General features: G+C 40.1%; 1 protein-coding gene across 1 annotated transcript in view; it reads left to right on the plus strand.

Moving 5' to 3' along the window:
- LOC120545040 (netrin receptor UNC5D-like) overlaps window positions 1–22,397 on the plus strand; it is a 202,485-nt gene that overhangs the window by 116,044 nt on the left and 64,044 nt on the right. The window contains exon 2 of the mRNA XM_039778981.1: window positions 3,812–4,018. Coding sequence (XP_039634915.1) covers window positions 3,812–4,018 — 207 coding nt within the window. The remainder of the gene's footprint in view (window positions 1–3,811; window positions 4,019–22,397) is intronic.

Genomic DNA, 22,397 nt, shown 5'->3' on the forward strand with positions numbered 1-22,397 from the left:
CTTGTACTGTATACAGAACAAAAAGCAGCAGGAAGTGTTTCTGTAGGACACGATTAGATCAGCTAGCGTTTGAGCTGGCAACAGACAACAGTTTGTGTGCCAGGATATGGGGTGGCAGTGTGGTGAAAGTGGAGCAGAGTTTGGCACATCAGCCTGGCTGCTGCTTTCAATATCTCCAAATCATGACGAGTACACCAGATCAGGAGTCATCTTTCTCTGTCTGAAACAACCTGTGCTAACACCCAAAGGCTTTACTAAATAAGTTCAGTCAGCTAGGGGCTCTTTCCCCCTCATTTCTTTTAAATTTCCACTCAAAGCTATGAATACATTGAACTGACCGAAGGGACCACATTTACCCATTGCTTTTAATTTTGCACGTGAGGAGATGGAGCGTCTGCTGTATTTAAGGAAATTAAAACGTTTGTCAGTTTCCCTTCCAGGTTGCATCAGTATTGGCACACTATGGGTGCGCATTTCCAGGACAAAAGTTGGTTTATGTGTGAGACGGACCGAGAGGCAGAGAGTGAAAGAGAGCGGGTGTCTGATAGAGCCATCACTCAGCCCTTTGGCAGTGATATCTTGTTTTCCTCTCAAACTGGGCGAGATGTATCTGTGCCCCTTGTGTGTTATTGCCGGGCCGAGGCATTGGTTGTAGATCACGGAGAAAACTGTGAAGCGCGGTGCGTAGCGGTCTCCTGAATGACAGCAGCAAAGCATATTGAGGAGAGATATTGGTCTTCTGCCTTTCCCGGGAACATCGAGATGAACCAATAACAGCCCCGCCCCGACCATGTGATATAAATGAGCGGAGAATGTTAGAATGGAAAACAGGAACCCCACAGCTCCATCAACGCCACCGCGTTCTGCAGCCACTCCGTTTGAGCCACATCTCACATAATTACAGTTATCTCATTTCCATGTGTGTACTCACTACAAGGTAGGTATTATTTGTCTTGTGTTCCAAATGAAAAAAAAAAGTTCAAATGGGAAAAGTATTAAGGGAAATTACACGGTTCTAGGTGTTTTCACTGTTGATTTGTTGAACTTTTTCACATTTTTTTTAAGTTCAATAAATGCAACATCTTTCCAAAAGTCAATGAGTAATTGTGTTAAAAAATCTGATTTCGATCATGGCTTTTGTATGCTTAGGTCATGTGAACAACTTTCGTTATTTTGGAAATTTGTTATCAAGCTGATATCTCAGTGTTTACATCGTATCAGTTCTCCTTTCACCTCATTTATGTCTTTTGGGAATTAATATGTCTGACAAGTAGAATACATTTGAAAGTATGTACATAGATCTTGCTTTGATGGCAGCTAGGAAATGGATAGCTTTAAAATGGAAGGCTTCCAAACCCCCAGCAAAAGTCCACTGGTGGAATAAACTCCCAAGCTACTTTGTTATGGACAGCATTTATTATAAGAGTAAAGACGGAACCTCCACGTTTTTAAAGAGATATGGCAATCTCATAGAGAATTTGACTTTTGAATTTGCATTTATTGTGTTTTGTTGTTTTGTGATTTTTTTTATTTATTCGTTTTTTTTTATTCATTTTTATGTTTTGCATGTCTCGTCTGTTTTGTCCTTTTGTGAAGGACTTGAAGTGAGCATTGAGATTTATGTATGAAATTACTTCACATTGTGTTTTGCAAAAATAAATTATAACAAAAAAAGAGCTTGATTTCAATATTGACCAAAATAATCGTGATTATGATTTTTTGCCATAATCGAGCAGCCCTTGCATGGTGTTGCACTTTGTGATCTATATGCAGCAATTTCAAGAGCAAAGACGATGTTATGCTGGTCCCAGCGACAGTTAAGTGCTTGTTTTCCACTAGAGTCCCATGTCCCACCACCAGCCTTAGGTTAAATCACACCTGAGGGTCTTTCCCTGTGTCTTGCCTAATCTGTCTGCTGCAATACTATCCTATGGAAAGTGAAATAAAGCCTGTAATGCTTTACTAAGCCTTGCTCCTGTTGATGTTGATATTTGAAGTATTAGTTGCCGTGGCATTAAACTGTCATGTTGGTAAGCATTAGTATAATACCTGATCTATTCACAAATGAGTCATTACTTGGAGGGATGTGGCAGTGTTTGACAATTGTGTGTTTGTGTATTCATGTTCCCATCTATCATCGTCGGGATGCACGCTCACGTCTATGTTTTGCATCTATCCAGAAACAAACACGCCATGTCAATGTTTCGTGCGCAAAACAAATTGGAGCACTCTGTACAAGAAAAGCTTGCCTGGGGCTAGTCATTTTGAAATTAAAAGCATGTCTCTTTGTTCAGCCTCAGTTCCAGGAATGAGGGAGAGAACGCGAATGTGTCCTACGGATGGGGAGGGGAACACTGAGCTACTGGCTGTGATTTTCACAGCCAGGGAATCACACAGAGTCTTTTATCTATTCCCCTCAATCAGGAGACATCCGGCAGGAAAGGTAGGGGGATTAGATTAGCTAGAGAGAGAAAGAGAGAGCGGGTTCTCTAATCCTGATGGTGTTTTCAGAGGTTCACCCATCACTGGGGAGAAACATGCAGTGTGCAGCGGGGAGTTGGGATCGGGAGGGGCGGGCGCGGGACGGTTTGCCTCACTAAACCCTTCACACTTGCATGAAAGAGGTTCCAGCAAACTAGGGGATTAGTCAGAGTGTAATTACACTAGCGGGGCCTTAGAAGTAGCAAAGACGTGTGCTGACTGGAACACACCTCAGTCGGGCGGGGAAGAAGGGAGTAATGCCTGTTAAATGTGTTGCCAGTGTGTTGTCTGTGATTTCTTCAACTGAATTGGCCGTCTTTAGTGAACACCAACATCTGAGAGATCAAAGAGGCCTTGATGGGACTACTGTAGATCTGCCTGATCAAAATTAGGATGCCTCTATTTTGTTCAAGTTCAACTAGATGTTTATTCCAGTAATTTATATCACTTTTTTGTTTTGTTTTCTGGTGAAAGGATGTGTGTGGATTTTTGTTCTTGTTAATATTTGGTTATGGTGCAGGGTTACACCTCTCCAATACACAGTGGTTGTCAAAAAAAGAGCTTACACCCATTGCTATAGTAGTATACAATGAAAAATATAAACTTGCTTCATGTTTCAGGTCCTGTCGGTTCCCCTTAAAATTCCCATAAAATCAGGATTTCTCACCATCCAACAAAACTTTTCTATTTCTGTGTTGCTATTTGTTACCATCCAGAGAAGAAAAGCATGACACATAGTGAGCCACCAGTGCAGTGTAGATAACCCTTACCCAATGCCTCAAAATTCCCACAGAAGCTCAAAAAACTCACGCTGATGAAGTAAATTATTAAAACCAAATAAAGATTGTATTTTTTACCATACATGTTTGCTGGTTTGTCTATTGTCGGCACGTTCCTGTGTACCTTAAAATATGAAATAATAGGATTTGTTTTACTGCTGGCTTTCTCTAAATTATTACATTGGAATGCTGTGGCGGAGAATAGACTGTAGGGACGGGGTGAGGTTTTGTTGTTGTGGTATTTCTCACGTTGTGCTCCAAAACAATTTGTTTGAGGGAGACGTCGCTGTAAGGAGTAATGGCTGCTAGTTGGCTCTGGTTGGGGTGGGGGGAAGGGGGGAGCCAGAGAGTGAGGGATAGTGGAAGCTGAGGGGAACACAGAGAGTGCGTGTTGAAAATAACATTTCACTGCAGGGTTAGTTAGCAGGGAAGAAATTTCAGATGGTTTCAATCCGCCATCTCGCTGCCGTCGATTAATAATTAACCTTTCGCTTCCATTTTTGTTCAGTTATACCATTTGAGTCTCATCTTATTCTCATTTAATTCTTCAGGTCCCCGAGGTGAAGCCCTGCAGCATGGCCAGTCTGGGACACTGCCTCACTTCCTGGAGGAGCCTGTTGATGCTTACATCATCAAGAGTAACCCCATCAAACTCCGGTGTCAAGCTCGGCCTGCTCTTCAAATCTTCTTCAAGTGCAACGGCGAATGGGTCCACCAGAGCCAGCACATGTCGCAGGAGCACACCGACATGGGGACAGGTACAGCAAACACTGATTGAAACTAGGGTTGGGTACCATTCACATTCTTTTCTGAAATTCGGTTCCGTACCCAATGGTACCTTTTTTTGGCACTTTGTCTCTGTAATAACAAAGAATGAACTTCAGTTGTAAAAATAATTCCGAACCTCCCCGTCTGCGTGGATTTTTGAAAAGTGTAGCGACACTTGCAACCGCTTAACCGGCATTGCCATGACTCATTGTGACTTTCTCTCTGTCAACATGCAGAAAGGACAGATAAGAATGTACAAACATTCTTGTGTAGAAGCATCAATGTTCCAGCACTGCAATAGCAACTCTGGTACATTCTCACACCTGCTTGCTAATACACCTAGCCTGACGTGGTCATACTCAGATTCTAGTCAGACCTCGAATTTTGTGGGCGGGGCTAAGTTCGGCTGGCATCCAGGCTATAATACACCAGATGTTGTTGTGATGATCAATGAGGAGTCCAGTTCATTTTAGAGGTTGCATGCACCTTTGATCCTAGCATGGAGGAAGCTTTTTTGACCAAGGTCATTAAAAACCAACCACTTCAAAACACCATCTCAGAGTTAGGCTATAGATGCCGAATATTTGTTTTCATATTTGGCGGCTTGGGGGACACACACAGGCTGGTTGTAAAAGGGCTTCATCAGCTTGGGATGCCCAAAAAGAGTGCTAAACGGCTAGCAAAGTTCTGTGCTCTGTCTGCTATCATAGGCTCATACGCTGTTACTTATGCCCATAAGAACAGAGGGGTATGCTTAATAGTATGAAGACTTGCTGTATGCCAGTGGCACATGATTTTGTAGATCGTCACCTTCCTAAAATAATGGCCTAAGTTATTTTTTCAGGTTTTTCAGAAAACACAAAAAACTGAACGGCCTAAGTCACAAGCTTGACATAGGCCATTATACTAATGGAGTAGAATCACTCAATCAATGACCTGTTCAACTGAGGATGTAGGCAATTTTACCAAAGGTGGCCAGCACCATGAGGAGATGATTTAGGCAAAAAAAATCATTTTTGTCAAAAAATTACTTGGGCCATTATTTTAGGAAGGTGGCGATATGTATAGTGCATCAATAATATTTATGTCTCTGTAAATTATTCTTTTCAAGTGGACTTAAGTAAATTGTTAATGTGTGTGTATGTGTGTGTGTCAGGTACCGAAATTTGGCCCCGTTTGATTTTAACGTGAATCGGTCCTCAGTAGTACAGACATAATTCAGTCAGTACCCAAAAAAGTACAGATTTCAGTACCAAACCCTAATTGAAACAAATTCTAGTGTATACAGACAGACAAGCATGCTGTCCACACACAGGATATACAGACAGACTACGTGCAACTTAATTTATATTTTCCTTCCCGTAAAGCCGTCTAATTTATGAGGGTAGCATTCACATCTCTGATAGCAAGGACTGAAGTCTTAAGGATGAACTTGCAAATGGGGCTTTATGACATTGCCTGCAGCTATGTCCAACCCTGCAAATGTGTTTGCCTCGCTTCCTTAGTGCATACTGTGTGTCACATTTCATCCAAACTGAAATACCAACGTTTAGACCATGAAAAGCGCCTACTTGTTCAATTTTAGGATTTGACTTTGAACTCCAAATGGTGTCTTTTACTGATGCAACTTGCTGAAATGCAGTTGTTGTTGTTGTTTTAACTTCAAACTCAAACCACAAAGAAAGATGTCCTTGTTTTCTGAATCCCTTGTCTGTTTTTATTGCATCATCTCACAGTGGGCTTTAAATATATCATGAATTCCATTATGTTTATACAGCAAATTGGAAGACAGAATTATGCTTTCTTTTCTCCCTAAAGCGTTCTTGTATTGTAATTGAATTGACTGATTATCAAATATACATTGTGAAAACTTCTTTTCAGTGCTGGAAAAGTTGGATTCAAAGCATCAGGATAATACAACAACATATTAAGGCCATTGAAGGTAAATAAAATAATAATTACTGAGCCAGAGGAGGGCGGTCATATGTGAGAAAAACTTGAATATTCTCTCAGATTATCACAAATTTATGAGAATTTTCTTTTCTTTTTTTTTGTCAAAGAACCACATCGCTTCACTTTGCAGGGTTGGATCAACGGCATCATGCCACAGAGTTATTTCTTGCAAATGTACCACATCTACATAGTATCCACAAGAGCAGAATTAAAAACAAAAAAAAATATTAGCTAAACTAATAATGAGGCCTAGGTCTGCACTGAATGTCAGATGACCATCATTTAATTAGATTAGAACTTACTGAAATAGGTCAGGATGAAGGCAAAATATGTATGAGCCTGCCTTGGCTGCTATTAGTGTGACAGTGTTGATGATTCACTAAACACACAGCACCAATCAATATCTCCCCCCAGAGTTAACAATGGACCTCTAAATTTTTACTGCCTCTAGTATGGATTCATAGCGCTGCTCCCATCTGGCTCCTTATCACCATTTGTATCTGTTTCCACTGGGACAGACATGTGGAAGGAAGACTACAGAAGGGGAAGGACTGAGAGGGAAAATATAAGGATGCGAAAAGGAGGGCATCTTAAAAATCCACCTGTGCTTTTATCTCATAAAGCCGAAAGGTCTGTCCAGGCTTGGACTGTGCCAGGATGTTTTCCTCTAAGTGCCAGCTGCTGGAAAATGTGACAAAATAGAATGCATGTGGAATAAGGGAGTTTTATTAGTCTTTATAGAACTTTGACCTTTGCTGAAATAGGAGAAGCACCACAGAAATAGATATCCGAACTGACAGAAAACCTGGATGGATGCCAAAAAGGAAGCATAAGCCAAGTGAGTCGTTTCTCATGCATGAATGTATCTCAACATTTAGTTGAATTCCTAAACTGTAGAAGTTCTCCGTAAGGTTTGTGTGTGCTATTCTGAGGGTTGTTTCCTGTCTATCAACACTTCATGCTGTTGCCATAGCGCCAGTGTTTAAAGCTGAGGTGACAACGTTACAGATAGACCGGGAACACTTGCAAAGTATAAATTTAATGAAGGCAGAAATGAGTCGTGCTGTTTGTGGAGAGACTGGTAAAGTAGAATCTGCCTGCATAAAATCACGATTCTCTTTTATCGTGCTAATGAAATACTTATAGATTGTTTACAGTTACACTGGATGCATTGACCCATCCCCTAGCCACATTTATTTTAACCATTAAAGCAATTATTTCCTAATCTTAACAAAGTTGTTGTTTAAAGCAGCTATTATCAATATATATTTATGGATAAAATGACTATGTGTAATGTGAAAGGGGTCGCTCGTTGTGACACACCCACATAGAATTATCACCTGACTCTGCAGTTCCTCTCTACAGAAGTTAAGAGCGTCTTTAAGCTCATTGTCTTTGGTTTTCCAGCCCTTTTATTTTTTGCATCACTCTCACTGGTCCTACAGCATCGCTTTCTGCCATGGTAGGCAGCTGTTTTCAGCAAAAAAGCTGTAAAAGTCTTTTGTATGTCTGCCTGCTGTTCAGTGCTGGAAGGGGAGAAAAGTAAACATATAGCTGGTTAAGCATTGTGCAGCATTTAGCAGCTAAAGAGCAGGATAAGTTTTCTCAGGAGTTGGTGGAGACCAAAAACAGAGATACGAGGAACATCAATATTGGACTTACATTCACCAGGTGGCCAGAAACATGACACCAAATGAATGCTAACTTTGCACCGTATCTGCTGGATGTGTAAAAGATGGATTTTATAAATGTGTAATATATATAAGACCTCAATTAATGCAGGTTTAAATTTAACCATAATGCATTTGGCAGGACAACAAATCATAAGGGAATGCCCTTAGCCTAGTAGTTTGTTGTGTTTTTGTTCTACTGCTAGGGGTCCCTAGGTCAGCAAAATTCTCATATGGCTCATTTTAGTTTGTACTGATGAAGTTTTTCATTTTTTGAATGTTTCAGTCTCCACACAGCAACTGGTTCTCACTTAATCAAACCAAATAGAGCAATGTCATGATTGCAGCATGAAGCATTAAGTATATAGTTTATAGGCAGATGTTTCAGTTGTGGCTTTGAATGTATACTGTCACAATGCAGCATTAGTTGTAAAACCATGGTTCAGTATTCATTATTTTGTCTTGTCACCGATCATCTCAGTACTTTGCATTGTAATCAGACACAGGATGGGGCAAGTTGAAAATGGATGGAGCCGTTTAGTGCCTCAGTATACAAGAATATAAACCACAAAATGTACATGAAGTAATGGTCCTCCGGCACGACATCTAGAAACTCTTACAGCTACTTTATTGGATAATGCCTCAAAAGGAAGTGGAGAACAAAATGTCCCCAAATGAATGCCAATATCAGTTGATTTTTTTTTACAAACACTAGACCTAGCCATCTTTTACAGCCCACACTTGGTTGTGACTGCACACTCCAACAGCCTTCCCCATGAAAGCAGTATATAGCTTCAAATGTTAACATTATCATTGTTTAACACATTGTTAAACATGTTTGTGCACAGTGGAGATGTCCTTTCAAGCGTGGCATCGTTGTGTTTTTTTTCAGGCCCGAATGAGAGATTCCACATCCCTCCTTTCAATCGCACCTTTATGTTGACTGCCTTCCGACATTCATTTTTTTTCAGGAATTGTAATGGGTTTTGGAACAAAAATGGAAAATGTAATAGCCAGTAGCAATTCTGGCCATCATGTTATGGCTTTGCAAAACAAGAATGATGACTTGAATAACTTTCATTACTATTTTTCAGTGGAACTGTGTTAGAATTGTAGTTATGTATAAAAAATAATAATCTGATATTTCTTTTCTAATTGCATTATTTGATCAAAAAAGCATGTTTGTCAACAAAATACTAATATCACATTCATTATTCCTGCAGGTTTTATTTTTTTTACAGCATGGCTTTTGGCTGTGCCAATCGCTTCAACACTTTGATCCAGACTGAAACATCTCAATAATTATTGAGTTTTTGTACAAACATTCATGGTTTCATTCATTTCCCAGAGGATGAATCCTAATGACTTGGTGATCCCCTGACTTCACCTTTTTTTAAATAATTTTGGGGGGGTATTTTTATGCTTTTATTAGACCTTCACATTTGTAGTTTTGAGTCAAATGTCTTGACAACTATTGGATGGATTGCCATGATATTAGGAACAGACATTCATGTTCTTTACTGATCAATTGGAACAACTCTGGTGATCCTTTTACTCTCCATTAAGGTGCATCATCGGATAAGAAAATTAATGTGTCTGATACTTTAGACAAAACTAATTATTTTCCCATTGGCATCAACTCTACTCCAGCTTTTTAGCAAATTTTAGCATGATAACATGCTAAACTAAGATGGGGAACATGGGGAACATGGTAAACATGACCCGCTTTCTTCAGCATGTTAACATTGCCATTGTGCTTTTATGTTAGCTGATGTTACCATTCAGCTCAAAGCACTGCTATGCCTAAGTACAGCCTCACAGAGCCACTTACACTGTAGACTCTTGTTCTTGTTTGAGCACTGATTGTACACGACAGTCCCTTTTATGCAGAGAAATGACAACTTGTCTTTTATTTTCTGTTATTTATGTTCACTTATTCATTCACTCCCTCTCCATTGCCTTCCGTCTTTTTTTTAAGTTCCGCTCTTCTTTTACCCTTAGCACTTGAACACAAACATAAATATTGAAGCTTGAATGCATGTACTTGTATTATAATAAAGTGTGTTCTGGTTGAAACCCCTTGAAGGCTGCCCTGCATGATAATGTGTGGCTTTGCTGCTAGGGCATGCTTTAGTATTCACAGGTGTGGAATGCAGAGGATTTAGTGAAACAATATCTGCCACTAACTGTGCTGTATACACAGGTGGAGTTGGGCCAACATGCTACATGTTGAGAAAATGAACATCTCCCCTCAGCTGAGACACTTCTGGCTGTCAGTCCAGCTTCATCTGTGGGAGGCATTTGAACAGCTGTATCTCGGTACAAGCTATTATAGTCTGACTCAGGTGGTAGAATGGCCCCTGGGTTCAACAGTGAGCAGGGGGCTGTAGCTATTAAAGCAGTAAGCTGTGAATTAAATGCAGACAGACTCAACCACAGATGCCCTAACATTGTTTGACCAGGGGGCTTGAGGCAGAGGACTGAGACTTTGTCTGTCCAGAGGCATCTAACTGAGTTAGGGAGATATATTTTAGCTTTGTTGTGTTGTTTTTCTCAGATTTAGTCTAAGCTCAAATGTGCCTTGTAGAAGACAGAGTGGCAGACGAGGGAATGAAATGTAGGAAGAAAATATCTATTGCAGCTTCTGTGATTAGCTGTTACTGTTGCCCTAAACATGAGGAAAAACTGGCACAATATACAGTCTGTTCGAACAGGATGAATCTCGTTATGTTTCTCGGTTTTCAACACAATACGATGGATAAATATTTCATACCTGCAACTCATCTTCTCTGCGAGCTAATCCAGACTTGTTAACTTTCCATGACAATGTGTGTGCTGTATTTGTTCTGTGAAAATGGGAGTTCTGCTTCTGCATGTTTCGTACTGGCCCTCGGGACGGTAAGTAGGCCTTTCCCAGATGATCTTAGAGCTCTGGATGGCTCGTAACATAGCAGCATGCTATAGATGTATTTTGGTCCCAAACCATTCAGTGCTTTGTAAGTTAATCACAATATTTTGAAATCAATTCTCTGACTTATAGGAAGCCGGTGCAAGGCTAAGAACAGGGGTGATGTGTCCAAATTTCCTAGTTTTAGTGAGCTCGGGCAGCAGCGTTGGGAATTCTCCGCAGTTGCCTGATTGATTTTTTTTTTTACAGAGACCTGTAAAGACACTGTTACAGTAATCAAGTCTGCTAAAAACAAAGGCATGAACAAGTTTCTCTAATTCCTGTTGAGACATGAGTCCTTTAAGTCTTGCTATGTTTTTGAGATAGTAGTAGGCTGATTTTTGTAATTCTGTTGATGTGGGTTTTGAAATTGAAGTCAGAGTCCAGAACTACACCAAGATTCCTGACATGGTTTGAGCTCCGAAACGTTAGGGCTTCAAGATGAGCACTAACATTGTTCATTTTTTGCACCAAAGATAATTGTCTCAGTTTGGTCCTTTTTTAACTGGAGTAAATTGTGCACATCTGACACATTAAGTTTAAGGCTTATTATGTGTAAGACAGATACTTAAAGATGTTCTTGCACCACAAATACAACCGTTTTCAATTGACAGTCGGCCGTTCTGGACAGAACACATTTATGTAGAGCTGGATGCCACTGTACATGTAACTTAACTCTCCCCACTTCTCTGAGACGGCAACAAATACACCAGTGTCAAGTGTTGAAAGAATCGTTTTCTTGACTTGTGCTTTATGTATTAAAAAAAAAAATCGCTTTTTGCCCAGTGACCCCATCTGTATTAGAGTGGTGATCGGGCAGCATTTTTCTGTCCGAGCCCGGCCCGCGTCCGACAGAGCAGTAACCGAACCCGACCCGAGCCCGACAGGCATTAAGATATTTATGTCTGAGCCCGACACAGTTAAAATCTCATTTTTTTCTCATACTAATGACACATGTACATGTAGCCTAATATGCACGTGTTTCGTTGTCACAGCTACATAAACAAATTTCCGCACACAGGAAGACGGATGTTAGGGTAATATTTTAAATGTATTTTAATCACAAAAACAAACCTTTGCATCAAGTGAAACAGGCCCATTGACTACCTACATGATAAGCTTTTTTAAATTTTAAATGTTCAATGCCTTATCGCGCTGATGTGACCGAGCCCAACCTGAACCCAAACATAATTTCTAAATATCTGTCCGAACCCGGCCCAACCCATCGGGTCCCATCGGGCTCGGGTCGGGTATCCATTCTCTAATCTGTATATGACTATTTAACTGTCATCTATATGCAATTTACACTTTCTAGACAGACCAAGAGCTCAAAGAATAAACATATACTTTCCTGTCTTTGGAATATTTAAACCAGACACTGATGTCATGTATCACTGCAGGATATTGTGTAGGCTGTAATGAATGCCTATTTATTATCATTATGCAATTGTTATGAATAATAACATTGTTGTGCTATTCAAACCATTAACTGGGCTTGCTGTCAACCTGAAACATAATGCATCTATCAATAGAGAAGTGTTTTGTGAGATAAAAGAAGACACTTAGTTGTTGGACATCAAAACCATTTCTCTCACTTTGTTGCTACTATCAGTTTAAGTTTATTTAATGTCTTGTCTCATGTTGTTTTTTCTATATCTGTGTTAAATGGTTTGAACGATGCTTTCTTTATTGTTCAGATTATATTGTGAGGACTCTCTCCATTACAGAATTTCACAGTCTACAATTGGAATGCTACTAGGAAAGGGGCAATGTGTTGTGAGATACATGTCTAGTGAAGAGATAATAACTGAATTTTGTGAGATGCATGAATTGGTTATGAGCATTGGGGAACCAGACTGTTTTGGCCAGGTGTTAGGAAGGAAAAGTTTGGGAAATACGCTTATTCGCTTTCTGGCCAAGAGTTGAGAAGATCAATACCACTCTCATCCCTGCACAAAATGTGAAGGTGCAGCCAGCTCACTTAGCTTAGCACAAGGACCATGGGAAGACACTGGTCTCAACCAAGAAATAGTTTTGCACTTAACCCTGTAAAACAGTGTTAATGAGCGAGGTTATGAGATGGTTGTAGGTGAATGGAAGGCAAGCTGTTTCCCAGTCTTTGTGCTAAGCTAATGCAGTAGCTTCATATTTAGTGTACAGACCATAGACTATAAAATATAGACGTAGTCTCTGTGACGTCACCCATACAGTCGGTTTCTTAAGGGCCAAAATGAGGCTCAAAGTGGGCAGCTACCGGTGGCTCTGGCTGTCGCCATGTTGGCTGAGGCTCCCCCACAGATGTCATAAAGGGGGAACTTAGCTAAAGAGACCAAAACTTTTTTTGTACAAGGCTGTAAACATGTTTAATTTTGCTGTGAAGTTGGGCATTTTAACATAGGGCTATATGGGGGTTGACTCCCTTTTGGAGCCAGCCTCAAGTGGCCACTCGATGAACTGTAGTTTTTGGCACTTCCGCATTGGCTTCATTTTTCAGCACCGGAGGTTGCCACTTGGTACGGACATGAGAGTGGTATTGATCTTATCATCGGATTCTCAGCAAGAAAACAATCAAGCATATTTCCCCAAATTTCAAACTTTCCCTTTAAACACAGAGTGTGTGGCCATTATATAAAAAGAACAAAAGATACTCTTGAGTGGTCCAGATATTGTGGAGTAACAGGAAGAAGCTTTTGATGGGTAAATGAAAGCTTTGAAACAGTGAGGAAAGAGCTAAAGCAGACTATGAGACGTAGGGCTGTAAACATTAAACTTCTCAGCCAGTCTCATCACCTTTTTAAACATCTGTGGCATTTTGAAAATAACTGAGAGGAGAGGAGAGAGTTTTTCCAAGTAGGAAAATAATGTTTGAATGATGCTGAGTTTGTAGACGTGAATATAATAAGCCACAACAAATCTGCAGCCAAAAGCAGATGGTGCAGCATTTAAGGACGCATAGTGGAGACATTGAAAGTGCAGAGTAAGAGATATGTCATGTTTCCTGAGATATTACCCAGAGACATTTTCCAGTGATCTACTGCACTTAACTGGCACACTCTGGTGTAGGCTTCATCAAAATGTGTACAGTAACTATAGAGATATATAGTTACTGAGAATATACTTAATAATTACCTGATGAGAAACAGGTAATAGTTATTTTAGGCTTTTTATAGGATTGTCTTTCTGCTGTATCACATCATATCACAGCTAAAATGCATTTGGAGAATTCAAATGAGATGCCACTTTTGCCTGACAAAAAAGGAGGCCATGACGCACGGGAATATTGCCTGCTGGTAATCCTGTGTTTTTCAGAGAGAGAGAGAGAGAGAGAGAGAGAGAGAGAGAGAGAGAGAGTCACATAAGCTATCACAATACCAACCTACCATTTTGGTATGTGCAGAAGTATGTGTAGTCTGCAGAGCCTGGTGGTGTTTGCATGTGATTTAATCAATGTAAACACAGTGGATCAATGTGCGCAGTGGCTCGGCCCAGTGCACTGCCTTTCAAATTAAGAGGATGCAGATTCATCACATGTATCTGTCATGCTGCCTTTAGATGGTTGTAGGGATTTAGTTACAGTAACTGAAGGAGAAGGCTTTCATATAATTTCTGTTTAAAGTGTCAGTAGATGACAGATACTGGTACGAAGTGTTTTTTTTCTTCTTTCTTTAGTCACATCTACTTGCTTGCGAGTGTTTAATTACATTATTAGCATTATTCCTAGAATTGTTGCACATGAAGTGTTTACGTATGTGCTCATTATCACCAAAGAACCAGCTGAGTGTGTGTGCACCACCAAACAATAATCAAACCAGTTTTGGATGTCTCTTCTTACCAAAGTATGATCCAGCTTTCACCAAAATACTAACACTTGCTCTGTGCTAGCTAATTTGAGTTAAAACTACTGTCTGTTTGTGCCTATGCTCGCAACACTGTGCCAAACACTTTGGTTATGAAAATACCAAAAAGAAAAACAACAACATGTCAAAGTGCTGCTTGTGGTAGTCTTAGCACTGCCATTGAAATCAGGCGGTTGATGGGATTGCAAAGGAAGGATGCTTCCCTGAATATTGTTCCCTGATTGATATAGACTTAGCATACACAGCAAGTCTTGTCTGTATATCCAAAGAGTTGTTTCTTTTTCTGTTGGAGAAAAAACATATTCTCAGGCCTTCTGGATTGTCTTCTTGATGAAAGTGCATCTCTAAGTGTGAAGGGGTGGGCAGGCTCTAACGTAATCAGAAAATCTCAACAAATCAGAAACTCTGAAGTGTTACATTAATGATGCACCATGAGATGAAAAGTATCAATACTACCACTCTGAATCTTGTTTTGAGTACTAATACTATCAATGTAATGAATTTGTCTTGAGCATATTCTAGACACATTAACACTGTTCTTGGTGCATGCACTCTTTGCCTCTCTGCTGCTGTTGTGCACATGCGTGCATCAATAACATTTGGTCAGTGTCCTGTGAAAACCATGTATCTCTAAAAAACAAAATCATTAGCTAAGAACAACACTGCATTTTTCAGATAATCCAATTGGTTTTTAAAACGCCTGTTTAGCTTAGGAAGTAGAAGAATTTTCTTAATTTATAAAGGAACTCTTAATCCTTCAGTTTATCTTAAACAAAATCACTTAATACATGGTTTTCACTAGACGGTGAAAAACGGTTTTGTGTTTTTTACATACATTTATTACGGAATTTATTAACAAAGAACAGTAAAAAGGATAATAAAAATTAATTAACATGTGGCCTATTAATACTGTATCTTGGCTTTTTACTAAATGATAGGGCCTTAGCAGCTTTTAAAAATAAAAAAGTATAATTATCGATATTGGTGATTTTGGCCCATTTACTTCTTTGAATTGTATCCAACACAAACTTTGTGTTTTTTTTTTGTTTGTTTTTTTATCACCAGCCATACTTCTAGTGGGTAATTAGGCCCATTGAGGATTCAACGCTTGAGCAGTTTTGATGGACAAAACTGGGAAAAATAAGATATAATGTTATGTGTCTGTTTTTTACTGCAAAGCCCAAATGTTTTTTCGAAGGTTTTCAGTCTTCAGAGTGTAGGTTGTTGTTAGCTAGATCAGTTCTCAATCATTGTCGTACATTGTTTCCTTTAGGATTTTTTTTAGCAGTGGGGTCAGGTCTGTCCGATCAACAACCCCCCAAACCAGACAGAATGAAGAAAAGGAATAAGTAAAAAGTCAGCTGCCTCTCTAAACAGACGCACAGTGCCGCTCACTAAACCGACTGCAGTATCGCCGTCCACCTGCAGGGGGAATGGACAGGCTTTCCAACAGGCAGGATAATTTAAAAGGCAACCGCAACTACATTGTGCGTCTGCCCTATTTCTGATACCGTGGCGGCAGAAATTTTGCCGTGGCGGGCCGCCGCTTCCAAGTCAACACAGAGGAAACACTGTTGTATTTTACTGAAGACAATAGCGGAGACCAAAAGGGAAGTCAGAGGGAAGTAGAATGTAATAGTCGGCCAGCGGGAGGCTTATTGCTGCAGTCCACATGGGAATTTAAGTAAGTAAATGGAATTGAATTTACAATATTTTATCAGTTTGGATATATAAAGATATTTTCCCACTGATTTTAGAAGAAATACTGAGTTATTGTTGTTGTGGTGGTGGCAAGTTTCCCTGTGGGTACACAACTGTTTGAGAAAAGTGTAAATCTGTATTGTGTGCACATGAGGGAGTGTTTTACCCACTCAGAGGTGATGTTATGGTGTTAAGCAAACATAGTTTCTGACTTTACGAGCATCAAAATCTGTCATTAATGTTTATGTGCCCTCGCTGTAGCACTAAAGGTAACCGGCCTAACATGAACCATGAAACGGGAGACTCATCAGGGCTGACAGTAATGGCCGCCCCACAAAAACACAAATGGAGAGAGCTGTCTGTAGAAAACCTATTCAAGTCCACATTCAACTATTGTTATGCAATTCCTGTGGCTCTTAAGGGTTGTCGAGGTTAATGCCTGAAACTGTATCCTGAGACTGAAAGTGAAAGACACCATGGGAGAGAAAGAAAAAATGAAGGGTGCTAAATAATAACGCAGTTTAAAATCCTTAATAGTGAATTATATTATGTCGCTAAACTACAATCATGCATTACCTTTCGTGCTGTCTTTCTTCTAATCGGCACAAAGATAATATTTTAAATCAGTTTGGATTTTGTTAAGAAAAAGGTGCACTGATCAGCAGGAAGTGCATCGTCACATTCAGTGCCCCAGTGTTTATTTCCATATTTCTTTGCAGTTGTTAAGCCTTTTGATAAACCACAGGCAGACAAGGCTCAGCTGGATATTCCATGTAGTCATCGCTACCCAGATTTTAATCTCCCTTCAGGAAAAAAAGATCTTCATAGACAGTAAATCAGGGGAATAGACCTTAAAATATCCAAAGACAAAGTAAAAGAACCGTAGTTTCCTCTATGTTGATTTTGTAGTGGCGGCCCACCATGGCAAAATTTCTGCCAGCACGGTATCAGAAATAGGGCTGTACAAAAAGTGTAGTCGCAGTTGCTTTTTAAATTATCCTGCCGACATAATGCACGGGGGGTGCCAACGGGGGGTTGTCTGCTGCTCACATACCAATTTAACAACAAGTGGAACTATTCAGAGGTTATTTGGCCCGTCCAGTTTAACTCCACATACTGTTGTGTTGATGTAGTTTATTGTCGAAACGTTCGCTTTCTTCCAAGTCGACTATTAAACGAACAGTTACACCACTGCAGTGGGTCCATTCTAAGTGTAGACCTGTTTTAGATGTTAAGTGCCCTATAGTTCCTCAAACAATACAGTTCAATCACAACTGAAAATATGCCTCATTGTGTGTGAATAGAGGTGAATAAATGTATTTGTTTGTGTTGCAGCGAAGTGTCAGTTCCGTTTCATACGTAAAACATTTGGGGGTGGGCGGGGGGGGGGTTGTTGTTCGGACAGACCTCCTAAAATCCTAAAAGAATAATTGCTGTAAACAAAACACAGATTACTGTGCAGCACACTGCATACTTTGACCTATCACAGAAGACTTCTTTATTTTTGTCTCTGTTGAAATGCTGTAAGAGGGGCAAGAGATGGAAATGAGTGATAGAACTCAGGAGATTATTGAAGGACGGAGTGAAAGAAGAGCAGAGAGGAAGGTGGAACAGAGGGGATATCTGTGCCTATAGACTTGAGCTGAAAGGATGATACCCTGATGGAGAGATAAGAGAAAGAGAGAATAAGGCAGAACGAGAACATTGGAAAATGGAGAGGGCGATGGGAGAGTGAAAGAGAGGCTGAAATGGATACCACGTTGGTTTTCCCGAGAAGTAGGGGATAGCAGCTTGTGCAGATTCAGTGATTAAGAGATAGTGATTGAGGGAAAGCGTTTGAATGCAGGTAGGATAGAGGAAGTATGGATATCTATTCCTGTTGATGCTCTGTCAAAGACTGTCTCCACTGTTGTGTATTATGATCCCATCCAGCTGAGAGATACCATCAGCCAGGCATGAACTCAGGACAAAGAGAGAAAGGTGGGGACTGGTGAGGGAAAGTGAGATGCCTCGGAGGCTCTCAGTGTCACAAAGTATTAGTTAAAGAAATGGGAGTGAAACAAATGGAAGTGGCCCACAGAGTAAAAACTACTTGTCTATGCAAAACTGGCTCCTAATAAGCAGCCACACGGTTTTTGGATAAACATAAATAAGGCAACTGGGGAAATGACACAAATAAGGACTCGTAGCATTTTAATGGCTGAATTTTCATGATTTTTTATGCACGGAGTAATGCGTCCCTTTGCTTCCAGGATTAAGTATGACACACACACACAGCTGGGACCAGACTGAAGATGTTGCTGGGAGCATGTTCCGCTTGTCTAGCAGGGTTCGTCTGTGTCTGGCCCTCAGCCAACCCTTACAGCCCCCACATGCTGAGCTGCATGCCGCAATGTCACATCACACAAACATTTCCCCAAATCTGACAGACGTGCTCCTAAAGCTATACCCATCCACCTCAGCCCACAGCCCACGTCGTGTCACCCACTATGTACACAGCTGCTTTACGAGGATCCCTAAAACAAACAGAATTCTAAAAATCCCAATCCGACGTGGCGTTAAGTACAACGGAGACATCCTGGACCTGGTTAAGCTGAGCCGGACCAGAGGAGTTCTGCCGAGTTGCTTGAATAAGCAGCCACTTGTAGCTGGCACCGCCTGGCTCCCTTGGGCCTTTTCATTGACTCAGCCAAGGCAAAACAATGGGCCAAAGCCGGGAGAAATCACACCACAAGCCCCGTGCCAGACAGACCAAAAGACAGAGAAAAAACGAGAGCAACGTGGGAGGATAAGAGAACATCAGCATTGGTATATCTCTTCCTGACTTCTTTATAGAGGCTACAATAGAGACATATTTAAGGACATGATTAAAGGGGCATGTGAAAGCTGCTCCACCTTGAGGGCTGTTGTCAAGGCTTTGTGGTGCTTTGTGAAGAGCCACTGGCATGAGCCTGAAGGAAAGAGAGGCAAACAAGAAAACAGGTGGCTAGGGACCGGCTCATGGAAGGAGCTGAATGGATGTTTGTATTCCTGAATGCTGAGAAATGACCGCATGTCATCAACATGACCGAGCGGTTATTGGATAATATCTCAAGCCCGGTGTCATTCCAGGCTACCTGCAAAAGGGACTAAGCTTTTTGATCCCTGCCTAACGTGTCATTCTGATTTCTCTATATGTTTATCGCGCCTTCAGCAGAAACACCATCGCCCTCACTCAAGCAAACAATAGCTTCCATTCAATGTGTGTGTATATTTATTGCCAGTATTTAATTAAATATGTGTGTTTACATTTAAGCAAACTGAAATTATAATTTTTTTATTTCACTGTTGCATTGTAATGTAAAATGGGTGGATATGGAAACATCACTTTTTGTTTATTTTATTTTATTGCTTCTTTAGTGGTCAGAAATGTTCTCAGTGTGTGCCAGACAAAAGAAGCGTTTGTAGTGAATCTACAGCGCTGTAGCTCAATCCAGCTTTTATGAGTCAGTTTCTTCTGTTTTCAGCATAAAACATTGCATCAGGAGCAAACTGTTGTTTATGCAATAGTTTCTTTTGTTTTCTTCATCATTAATAAAGATGAAGAGGTCGGTTTGTGAAAAAAGACAGCGTATATAAGGAGACAACTTGCCTGAACCCATTCCCTAGTCTCCTTAATGCTTAAGGATACATTGTTATAACCCAGTAGTTAAAAACAAAGACAGACATGGTGTGAGGTTAGTTCATTTTAAGAATGTTTAATTCCAAACTGACATTTTTCAGACTATTCACACAGAGCCCTATACAGACCTTTTAATGAATTCATCTGAGACTAAATGCATCTACTGTGTTATACTAATTAAGTTAATTGATTATTTCTGAACTCAAGCTCAGCCGCTATGCTTCCATGAAAGAAAGTCACCATTAAGTCAGTTAAAATAATGTTATTGAGCTGTAGAAGAGGAAATGAAACCAACAGTGAAGCACTAGACTCACCAAGTTACTGGTCACAAAAATATCAGTCTTTGTTCTGCATTCAGATTTATACTGGACATTGTTAGAAAACTGTTTGTACTCCTCAAATAACATATTTACCATGTACCTGAATGCATTGATCAATAAAACACAATTTGTATTTAAGCCCTACTTTCAAAAATGGAAAAAGGAAAGTCTGTGCAACTATTAGGGTCCGGGTGGAAATAAATAGTTGAAATAGAATGTGAAGTTGCAGTGGGAAAATACAAGTCATAATTGCATTGGGCCATTAAAGATGATTTTTCGCTCTTTCCTTTCTGTATCTAATGTGAGGAGGCCCATATGAATGTTAAGTGAGATAGCTCAAAAGCTCTTTTGAAACGATCCCTTACTTTAGCGCATAGTGCCAGGCTTTAATATCTGATCATAATTTTAAAATAACACCTGTCAAGCTTCATCCTGCACTGTGCAACTAACCCGCTTTAAAAAACTTATCCGAGAAAAAGCAATGTGGATGAAATGTCTGAATATTGAACTTGAACTATTGAACTATTGAATCTGCATCTCTGCATCTCTGCATTTCAGCCTATGGGTTATTTCTTTACATTTTGGCAAATCTGCAACATTGAAAATTGTGCTGTTCTGGCGATTACTCTAGCAGTTCCTATTCACACAATCACCTGGATTTTTTCTAACACTGAAAAAGTATAATTTTGCCCTCTCACTAGAGTGCAATTTTGTGTTTTTATTTTCCTGTGGTTAAAGCTGCCTCACCCTCACTTAATCAGGCATGTTGATTAAGTCTCTAATTTGTAGCAGTAGAAAGGAGGAGTAGATTGTGTCTGCGTGCGTGCGTGCGTGCGTGCGTGCGCGCGCGCGCGTGTGCGTGCGTGCGTGCGTGTCTGTTGTACATAATACTAGTCAGTCATTGCAGAGGATTACAGTGTCTTCAGAGAACATTTCTGTTTTACATTACTTCATTAGGCTCCCTTTGATAACCTTTCATTTCATATTAGTTTTCATTTAATCCCGGCCCCTGTCTGAGCTGCTCTTTGCAATGTACGGCATGACGGCACAAGCCTGTGGAGAGACAACTTCTCTACAAGTGTAGGGCTGCGTAATTAAGCAATAAGCCACAAGAGGCCGAGCTTTACAGTGATTTTTGAACAGCTGCTGTGAGATGTGTTGTTAGGCACGACTTGTAAGCTGTACTTGAAATCAGTGTTAAGTACAACATTTACTGATTTACTGCCTTCAATATAAGGTTCTAAAAAATAGTAGATTCAATAAATGAATAACAATAAAAAGTAATTAAATACTAATTTAATATTGTGATCCTTTTGATGCTATTCATGCTCATGTTCCTCGTTAGTGACGGAGTCTGCCATCCCCGCGCTGGATTTACATGTCCACAAGGTGTCTTTTATTGTGAAACAGGTGCATGAAACGCTATGTATTTGACACTGAGGTTTGTGCTGACTGCAATTGTTAATCAAAAATGCATCTACAAAACAAGACAACGTGAGTTTGTTTGGCTGCCCCGTAAACAGATACACCACTTGCTCCTCTGTTGTATTTCCGACATAATAGCTGCTCAAGGAGTGTTTCCACCAGTAACCGTCCACGGGTGTCGCCAAATGAACCAGGACTTAAATCTTAAGAATTATAACTTTAACTAACTTTACTTTAGCCGTGAAATATAATTTCATTTTATTTGTGCCAATGCATTTAACAGACAGAGTAGTACATGTCTACCAGCATCTTTGCTGATCAGAAGTAGGGACAAATTCTGTGAATTTGACTCTAAAACGAAAGAACGAAACAGGCCTGGCAGTAATCAGCGTTGAATGGAGTGAATCCTGGTAGCTAAGTTAAGTCAGGCTACTACTCCCACACGTGAACTCAGACAAATGCATCACTGCTGCTCATATATTTAATCAGCTCCACCAGGATTTAATTCAATTCAATTTGCAGAGGCATGTGAAGTAGTAAATAGAATCTACCCATAGGCTCTAATTCTAGTTTTCTTTGAGGGGGTGGGTATTTGTTATTTTGACTCCTTATTCCCCCTCTGTGCATTTTTAATTGTATACTGCGGGATGTGACGAGGAGACTAGACACCTAATATTAACCATTCATAACTCTGTATTCATATTTTAATAATTCTATTCAAGTTGGCTCCCTGAGGTTTCAGAACATCACATATGTTTGCTGAAAGCTGCAATTTCCTAGATACCCAATAAAGCCACCCTATAATGCATTAATGGTCCGAGCCTGTCATCTTTTG

The sequence above is a fragment of the Perca fluviatilis genome, chromosome 17 (genome assembly GCF_010015445.1).
Source record: "Perca fluviatilis chromosome 17, GENO_Pfluv_1.0, whole genome shotgun sequence".
NCBI classification, from domain to species: Eukaryota; Metazoa; Chordata; class Actinopteri; order Perciformes; family Percidae; genus Perca; species Perca fluviatilis.